The sequence below is a fragment of the Hakea prostrata genome, chromosome 5 (genome assembly GCF_041222555.1).
Source record: "Hakea prostrata isolate BN-2017 chromosome 5, UWA_Hpros_2, whole genome shotgun sequence".
NCBI classification, from domain to species: domain Eukaryota; kingdom Viridiplantae; phylum Streptophyta; class Magnoliopsida; order Proteales; family Proteaceae; genus Hakea; species Hakea prostrata.
In genome coordinates, this window is record NC_142604.1 from 28,777,358 (window position 1) to 28,787,141 (window position 9,784).

General features: G+C 41.4%; 1 protein-coding gene across 1 annotated transcript; it reads right to left on the minus strand.

Moving 5' to 3' along the window:
• Positions 1-1,696: 1,696 nt before the first annotated feature.
• TIC20-II (chloroplast import component Tic20-II) lies at positions 1,697-3,623 on the minus strand. The gene has a single exon (XM_089156077.1). The coding sequence runs from the start codon at positions 3,578-3,580 to the stop codon at positions 2,939-2,941; it is 642 nt and encodes a 213-aa protein (XP_089012203.1). The 5' UTR covers positions 3,581-3,623; the 3' UTR covers positions 1,697-2,938.
• Between the last annotated feature and the right edge of the window lie 6,161 nt (positions 3,624-9,784).

Here is a 9,784-nt window from a genome sequence, read left to right on the forward strand (position 1 = left end):
TATAATTAAAATACCTCAACCTATAGTTTCTCATACTCCCTCTCCCTCTCCCTCTCCTCTCTCCTCTCTCCTCTTTTTTTCATAATCCATATGGTTCTGTTTTTTACTTTCTTCTCCATCGATGTGGCAGCAGACCAGGGTTTCAAAATCAAGGGTTTCGATCCGAAGATCACAGTATCTTCTTTCCTTGAATTTGAAGACAAACATTTTATTTATTGTTTTTTTTTTTTTTTTATTTTTATTTTTTTTTTTTTTTTATTAATATTTTTTTTTTTTTTATTATTTTTTTTTTTTTATAAAATTTTTTTTTTTTTTTTTTTTTTTTTTTTTTTTTTTTTTTTTTTTTTTTTTTATTTTTTTAAATTTTTTCTTTTTTTATTTTTATATTTTGGCCTCAAAATATATGGAGTTTATCCTTAATATAAAAAATAATCATATTCCCCACCCCATGGCCACATTTGGTTATCGAGTCCATGTAGTACAACACCTTGAACATGTTGAGCCATCGTGGACGTTTCCTTTCTTAAAAAGGTTCGCCCAGGTTCTGCGTTCAGGTTGCCAACAAGGGTCAGTCTCCGAGTGCTTGGCCAGAATGGTTATCCGGTACCCAGGCGGATGATCTGCAGGTGGCATGTCGCTGGGAGGGGGAAGGAGGAAGGCATAGGGAACTTTGTACTCGTGTCCCCAAGAGCCTCCTTCAAGTTCTCTTTGGATTTTCCGAACGGCTTCTTTTTCTTCAGCAATCTTAACTGTTTTTCATCTACAATGGAGATGTTCCTGCTAACAAGACATTTAAGGCCAATGACATGAGGCCCTCGATTGGTTGAGACAACGATAGAGTCATCTCAATGAGATGAAATGGATAGAGCAAGGGACTATTTATTGATTCTATATCTACTAGTGGCATGTTCTTCAACTACAGCGAGGTGAGGCTTACATGGGTACATGATCATGCAAGTGAAGGACCTTAAGGTCTTTTATTTTGGTAAGAAAATGAAGCGACAAAGTCAGAAACAACATTACACAAAAAACTTCAACCAAGGGGCAGAAGTGGGCCAAAGAGTTGTGCTTTCTACTGGTTTGGCCCTCAAGGCTAGGTTATCCAGAACTAAGTTGCACCCCTAGGAACATCATGTCAATGGACAGGAGATTGATTCACCCTTATCTTCAGCTTTTAGTGTTGGTTTTCCTTTTCCTAATATATATATAGTCAAAATCATTGAAGTTGCGAAATCTGATGAGTCTAGATCACCTACACGCAAAGGTAGAAGATTGTGCTCCTAGCACCTTCACCAAATATCTAAAAGGAAAACCCACCTTTGAACCCTAATAAGATGAAACAGAAGTAAACCTCCTAATATATTAAGTAAAGGATGTAAAAGAGCACAATCCTCTATCCTCAACGATAAAGAATCCCAACTCAAACCTCATCACCTAAAAGTGATTCAAGTTCTTTCCAAGTCGACCAGAACCCATTTTGCTGCAACAGATAAGTTTTCTTCTCTACAGACCTATATTACGCATTTTCCATTTGATGACTCCAGGGGTGCTAATGAACCCATGTCATTTTTTCTTTCTTTCTTTAAAAAGCATTTTGCAAACTCTTCATCTTGCAATCATAAGAAGAGTCAACTAATGACAAGAGACTATCACCATTCTCTTGAGAAGCCAATGCCATGCAAAAGTCAAAAACTGATACGGTGGGAATGGCCAAACGAGGGGTGGTTTAAAATTAATGTAGATGGCTCTTGCTTAGCTACAGCAACAAATAAGCAACTAGCAGGCTTCGGTGTCATCATCCGGGATCACTTGGGGAGAACACTACTGTGTTTCTATGAAGGTTGTGGCAACAATTCATCAACAATGGCAGAAGCCCTTGCAATCAGAAAAGCACTAATATGGGCCGGGTACATGGGACTCTAAAAAATTTATTGTGGAAGGTGACAATTGGGATGTCATTGATCTACTACAGCATCCCAATAGAACACCATGTTGAAAGATCCAAACAGTGATTCAGGACAGCAGCGAGCTAGTACTTTCTTTTGATCATCTGATCTTTAATCATACACTAAGAGAAGGCAATATAACAGCAGACCTATTAGCTTTCTAAGGAACAAAATCGCAGCAGCAGTTCTGTTATCAACCCCCCGGATTTCTAACTTTGAGACTTCTATTTGATAGCCTAGATTGTGAGTAAATCAAATAAGCGAATATTTCACCCAAAGAAAAAAGGACCCTTTCATCTTGCCCAATTCTTCCTTCTACCAAGATTTCTATTTCTAAAATTGCAAAAGAAAGAGGAAGGAAAAAAAAAACTCAGACCTCATAATTTCTCAAGCATGTTGTTCAACTTTTAAAAAAAAATCCAGCTAGCATAGGCCAGCTCCTCACTTATCTACACTTCTGCAATTTCAGACAAAATGCGGGAGAAGAACCAAGAAATGAGACGTGCATTTTTTTTGGTCCGTTCCATTTATCTGGTTGAGAATAGGAAATAATCAAAATAGGGGGTATCACATGCCAATTCCTGGTCTAATCAATCTTTGAAATCATTTGGCGATTTCGTTGCCCAATTCTAAGCGCTTTGACAGTCTTTGAATCCACAGCATTTCGTTCTCAACCAGTAAACGTTTCTTGGAAATTCCAGTTAACTCATTCATCCAGATACATTCATGGAACCCATCAAAACTTCAACATCTAATTCAATGGGTACCATTTACCAGAATCGGGAACAGGAAAACACAAAAAGAGAAGAATTATATAGACTGTACTGTGTCAGGCAATTCAGCTTTTGAACATCTGTGTTCCATTTCAAAATTTCAAATCATAGATGACAAAAACAGGGGAAGTTTTTCCAATACCAAATGAACTGAATAAATAGTGAAAAGTGATCTGAAAGAGAAAACTACATATTCAATTCTGGAGATTCATATCAATCTCAAAGCTGCCTTTCAGCAGCTTCAGCAACAAACGGCAAGGAAGGAGTCTTACCTAGAATACAAAACCCTATGCTGTACAAGAAACAAACAACAATGAACACAAATATCGCATTATAACCCATTACCAGAAATCGAAACCCTATACCTTTACCCGGATTAATGATCCTTTGAATCAGCAAAGGAAGCACCAAAAGCACATCCAATACCACTGCCTGCATCGAATTGAACCTCACGTAACTGCTAAAACTAGGGTTTCTCACAACGCCCAGATACAGAGCAAAGAAAGCCACAAAGCTTGCGTAAGGGATCGATTTGTAGAAGCTCAACAAAGGCAAGATCGGTTCCAGAAGAAGCCCTAAGTTAGGGTACCTTGCGAAGAGGTAACGACCGTACTGTAAACCATTGAAGAACGGGAGACAATAAGCGACGACTGAGATCAACCTCTCGGTGGCCGGGACCGTCCGACTGGACATGCAAATAATCTTCGACGGTGGCTTGACCCTGCTGGAGGAAATCTTGAATGTGGAATCGAGAGAATGTGGGAATCTGACAGCGGCAAATGAAGGGCAGGGAAAGTAAGGTTTCTTCAGGGTTTGAGGAGAGGGATGAAGAGAGAGACGAAACAGAGGAAGAGAAGCCATTTTTCGCTTTGGTCTGCTCGGAGGTGTTTAGACTTTATGTAAGTTGAGGTCCAATCTTGTTTTAGGAAAGGTATAAGTACTACAATGCGATTAATATGCTTCATAAAAAAATAATAATAATAATTTGTGTACAAAAAAAAAATAATAATAATTTGTGTACCAAAAAAATAATAATAAAAAAAAAAAGTTGCTTATGGTTGTAGACCATTAAGTTCAAATTATCTTAATTATTAAAAAAAAATTATCATGTATAACTTATCCTTTTAGTTATTTTATTTTTTTTATTAAAATAAAATTTGTTCATGCCCAGCAAGTTGGAGATATTTTATGCTCAACCTGCCCATGCTGTCATTTCTCTACATTCACATAAGGCTTGACACGGCAGGCTCTGCTAACACGAACAAGCTGTGAGTATGAAGGGATGGAGGGATTGGTAGGTTGGGTAGAGGGGATTTGGATCTTGCCTAGGTTATAAGCTACTTTTATTTTCTTTCAAAATAAAAGTTTTGAATTAAGCTAAAGTGTCCCAAAAACAAGAAAAACTAATAATATTTGTAAGCCACAAGATAGGTAGGGATGTACAATGAACTTCGGTGGCTTAACCCATGAGACTTTATATAACTTGTTTTTGTGACTACCAGTAATTAAGAAGATCGTTGTTTTATTTAGGTTTTTACTTATATAATAAAATGAAAAGATTGAAAAGATTGAAAAGATGAAAAAATATGATCTCAAGAATGATCGCCATAGTTGCCCAATCCACAAGAAGTGGCTGATTGTTAAGAATTGTGGTTATAAGAGCCTAGTCAAAATAGAAGATGCATGAAGAGAGGGATAGAGTTGCAGCCTATCCCTAATTGCTTTGGCTTTCATCCCCCCCCCCCCCCCCCCCACCACCCCCCCCCCCCCCACCCCCCCACCCCCCCCCCCCCTCCCACCCCCCCCCCCCCCCCCCCCCCCCCCCCCCCCCCCCCCCCCCCCCCCCCCCGCCCCCCCCCCCCCCCCCCCCCCCCCCCCCCCCCCCTCCCCCCCCCCCCCCCCCCCCCCCCCGCCCCCGCCCCCTTTTCTTTTTGATTTAGTAAAGTAGCCCCGCCCGCCACCCCCCCCCCCCCCCCCGGGGAAGGCACCCCCCCCCACCAAATGCCTTGGTGGTGTGATTCCCCCCCCCCCCCCCCAGCGCCTTCTGGCCCCCGGCGTGACTAAAATGGTCATTCTATATCTCCCGGTTTGAACCAGCGGTTCACGATCCGACCGGGTTCGATACTTAGTAGAGTTCGACCGGGCGGTTCATGGTAGGACCAACCGAGTGATAAACAACATCAACCTAACGGGATAAGAAACCTCACAAGGGTAGAGTCCTACCGACCAACAACCACGAGAGGGTTCCGGTTAGGTTAAAGAACTCTCCCAAAGAGTTACTCTCCTATGGCAACTCTCATTAGAGTCATATTCCAAATATAACTCCATCACTATACTCTATATAAACACCTCGGGTAAAACACTATGAGGCGGTATTCATATTTTGAGTGATCAATTACTTGAGTTCTCCATTGAGTAGTTGAAATCTTATTATTGGTCTGACTTGTTCGTCGGAGCGTACCTCACCCCCGGTCGGCTCGTATCTTGCAGGTTCGTGACGGGGAGGCGCGTTCCTATCAACAATTGCGCCTCTTGATCTTGATCAAAGCCACCGTGCGATCATATCACGAATGCTAAATCAAGCCTCTTGAATAATAATGGGTGATCAAATTCCCTTGTAAGGTGTATTGTCTTCAAATTACTTTTGAGTAATCCAACCATAAGTTTTCCGTTGCTCCCAACCGTAAGATTGCAAAATCAATTAGATGGGAACTCCTCAGTTTTCTGAAAAACAGATGCGATCGGATTTTCCCTTTTTTGTGTATGATTCACCTTTACCTTTTTTAAAATTGGTAAACTAACTCGTATATTCAGAACCATTGGGTGCTTTGGTGTTCGTAAAATCACATTGCGAGAGACCACATGCTTTGATTTGTGAAAATACAAAATACCCTTTAGATGTAGGAAAGCCTCACCGGAAGTAATACTTCAGCGATTGCTGCTCTCAGGATGCGGTAGCGTTTTTCCTCTGATTTAATCCTAACGGGTATGGTCTTCTTGATTTCCATCGCTGTTGCTTTGGAATCATCTGGGCGGTTTTGTTGTTATTGGCAAGATAGATATGCACTTATAACGCTAGAGCCTGGTGTCAATCTACTACTGCTCTTTGAAATCGGTGACTACTTGAAGACTGAAGACTTAGAGATGGATTACCGTCGATCTCATGCATATCGTTTTACTGGTCAAGGATTTCGTGACTTTTGTACAATACGAATAATCAATTAAACAAAAATTCCTGTCTTTGAAGGTATGATTGATCAACAATCAAGCATCAACTAGGGAGGATAAGCAACAAGAGCACAGCAGCAAGGATGAGATGATGGCCCAGCAATTATTGAAGTAATTATGCTTCAAGCTAGCCTTCCACGCATTCCACCTGTGATCATGCTCCGCCACCTCTGCCGAAGCAAAACCTAGACATTCAAATTTAAAGTCCTGGCATTCAAATGCAATGGCTACAAAGAACGGCGAGCGGGAGATGTATGTCCCTGCCACCGTTGAACACCTGGCAGCAGCAGCTGCTGCTTATTCGTCAACGATCCGCGGCAAGCGTGGCTGAGTGTGTGCAGAATTTCATCACTGCAATGGACTCGTTGAAGCTCAACATGATAGCTGTGGACCAGGATTTTTAACAGTATGCTTGAAGGAAACTTCGACATTACAGTTCTCTCCCATCTCATCAACGATCAAACATCAACCATGGAGGTGATTATGCACTTTCTTTCATTGAAAAGTGTTTTAGCTTCATTGGATGAAAATCCATTGATTTAAGATATTTTACCTTACATTGATGAGGTGATAGATTAGTCTGGTTCAGCAACTACAACACCATGATCGAGTTCATTTTATGAGATTTTGTGGTTCCTCAATAGATTTACAAAAATGGCCACCGTGCTTTTGGCATGACTCTAAAAAGACCATAAGTATGTTAAGAATCCAATTTTGTTGACAAATGTCATGGTACATGTATGCTTTCATTATCTTTTTTCAATGCTACATGCATAGTTACACTGCTGGTATTGTTCATCATTTAAATAATGAAATTGCTATTATTTATGCTCCATCAATTCTGTCCCAAAAATCAAATCACATGGCTCCAGTGATTATTTATTGGGTTTTATGGAGATTAAGGGAAGAGACACTTTGTTGAGAAATTCAGATGTATTTTTCAATTTCAAAACATGGTTCCCACAATGAACAAGCGGTGGTCATGCATGACTTCCAACGCATGGAACCGCATCAAAAAGTCATGGTGCGATCAAAGGCGAAGGTCGTAAACCAAAAGGAGGTTGATGATGATGCTTTAAGGGAAACCCTCAACCTGAAAAATCGGTAATTCCCGATCGGTGAGATTAATCCCGGCGGTGGAGAAAAATCCCGATCAAGGGGAGAAAAACCCCAACACCCGAATCAAGGAGCATTAGCAAATCAAGTTGAGACACTCCAGGGAACATACAAAGCTTCGAGAGGAAATATCCTCCTTGAATGAACTAGTCGGGATGGCCTTGGGTCATATAATTGCCCCGAATGCAGACCCTAAAAATACTCAAAAAGTATTTGAGGGAAGCAAGAATAACCACCTAGTCATTCCCGATTCAAACCCCTCGACCATCTCTAGAAACGGACAAAAGTTAAAAGAAAGGTGGCGAGAGTCCCCGGCATCCGAAAGAAATTCCAAATAAAGATCCTCCGATCAACGAAGATAATGATCGAGGAGCCAACAATCCTCTCAAAGAACCAAAAACAAAAGAGTTGAGTTCGACCAAGCAAGCGGAAGAGCGTTTGAGAAACAAATCAAAAGTTAGACGAGAAGGTAAACAAGTTAAACGATCCAAAGAAAGTTGAGTTATATGCTTTTCTAAAAGAGGATCCTTTCATCCAAGCTATCTCCGAGGCCGAAATACCAAAGCTTCAATGCCCAACTTTCATATTGTTCGATGGATCACAATGTCCAAAACGTCACATCACTCCTACGGTCGACCATGTCAATCTATAAGCATAATGAGGCCTCCATGTGCCAAAGTTTTGCAACCTCTTTAACCGGTTCCGCATTGGATGGTTCTTGGCGTTGCGCGGTTCGATTTGAGTTTCACCAACTAGGGTGAGTGTTTGTGCTCCTTCCGGGAGGAGTTGGATTGAAGAAAAAGAAGACACTTTGTTTGCTATAAAACAAGGTAGAACGGAATCTATCCAGTTTCCTTCAAAGATTCAATAATCTTACCATGCAAATTGAAAGCATGGACGAGAAAATTGCCTTTCATCGTTATACCAAGTAATTACTCATGAAGGATTGCTAGAGCGACTACTCCAAGATATGCCAAAAACATATGCGACTGAATGAAAGATGTTATAATCAAGCGAATTTCGAAACCATAAAATCTCAAAGGACCAAGGGCCGAAGAAGAAGCTCAGAAGGGCTCAACCAACCAGGATGTTGGGATAAGCTCAACCAAGAAAGCTCGGCGAATCCCCAAAAAGCAAGAGATTAGTAATCTTCCACCACCGAATACAAGAATATCCGAAATCTTGATGCAAATCAAAAATCAAGGACATATGAAGTGGCCGGATAAAATCCAGCACCCGAACTGATAAACGGTTTGTAATATCACAAAGATCACGGCCATTGACGACGTTGCAAAAATCTAAAGACGGAGATAGAAAACTTAATCTCTCGAGGACACTTAAAGAGTATATCCAACCTAAAGAAGATGGCCGACCACGAACAACCCTGTCTCAAGAGAGAAGGTCGGCCACGAAGAAAGAAGATCCCCAACGCCCCGAGGCTGAAAACAGATCTCTAGTCTATCTGTATTTGGTGGTCCGCAAGAATCAAATCGACAAGCAAAAAGTACGATATATTGGGATACAAACCCATAAAATATATCTCGGCCATATTTTCTCTTCAAGGATCTCGGGATATCACAATCCCTCATGATGATGCCTTGGTAGTGAAAATTCTCCGAAGACTGAAATCCATAGAGTCCTGTGGATATTGGATCTCCGGACATATTATCTTTAGACCTTCAAAAAGATGAAGCTAAAAGAAAATATGCTCGTCCCATCGAAACCCGCTTTATGGTTTCACGGGATCATCAACCCGAGCAAAGGAACGATCCGATTAGGCTACGGTTGAAGCCCCACGAGATAGAATCTCGGACTAATTTTATGGTCTCGGATTTATCAACATACATGCAATCATAGCACCAACCCTCTACGACTTGCTGGTCTCCTCCTACACATGAAGATGAAATTCCACCCCGGGTTGGAGATGTGTCCGTCCCAGTTACAACGACTACATCGAAAAAGCGAACTCACCATGACCATTGAGTCCCCTGTGAAAAACCTTGCAAAGGCTGAACCTGGAAAAGCTAGAAAGAATCCACTTCAATCCCGACCAGGAGTAGGTACCATGATCTTCCGTCGATTTCAAATCGAGCTCCCGGTTTCTAAATTCATTTTTCCTTTCGAAGACTGCCGGGATCCGGGTTGCTACTCTATTGTCCCCAATTCCTTTTGAGAACTTCCCATTGAAAAACATGAGCCATTCGTCATGCAAAGCTAAAACAACCTTTATAACCCAACCACCCGCTGGCTCCTGTGGTTGGTCAGCACATCTTTTTCCTCTCACAGCCCCCAAGGATCACTATCCACTACCAAGAATCGATCTTCTTATAGATGCACCAACCGATGCTCTTCATGATGCTTTCTCATCAGTCCTTATGCATCCTAGGACAAGCATCGCTTCATCGTCCTTTACTATGTTCCTTTCGGTCTTGTGGGGCAACATACCAAGGCGTAATAAATCTTCAAACATCAACGGTCTTGGAGTATATGTGACGACTCTGTGAAAACTTTCAAAAAATCATCTAACCGACCCGTTTCGTACTCATACAGATGAGCTCATCCTAGTGTCTTTTATCTTCTTTCCTCTTCTTTCCCAAGAGGTCCCATCAATCCTTTTGGATTCCCCAACCATCGGTCCATGCCTCGTCCCATGATGTATTTCTGATCGGAGCCCTTCTTCATTTTACTCTAGGACATCTGTGTGTCCGCTTTGACCTAGAC

What these genes read in the sequence shown, in the direction of transcription:
- TIC20-II (XM_089156077.1), bottom strand. Translation starts at nt 3,580, where the DNA reads ATGGCTTCTCTTCCTCTGTTTCGTCTCTCTCTTCATCCCTCTCCTCAA.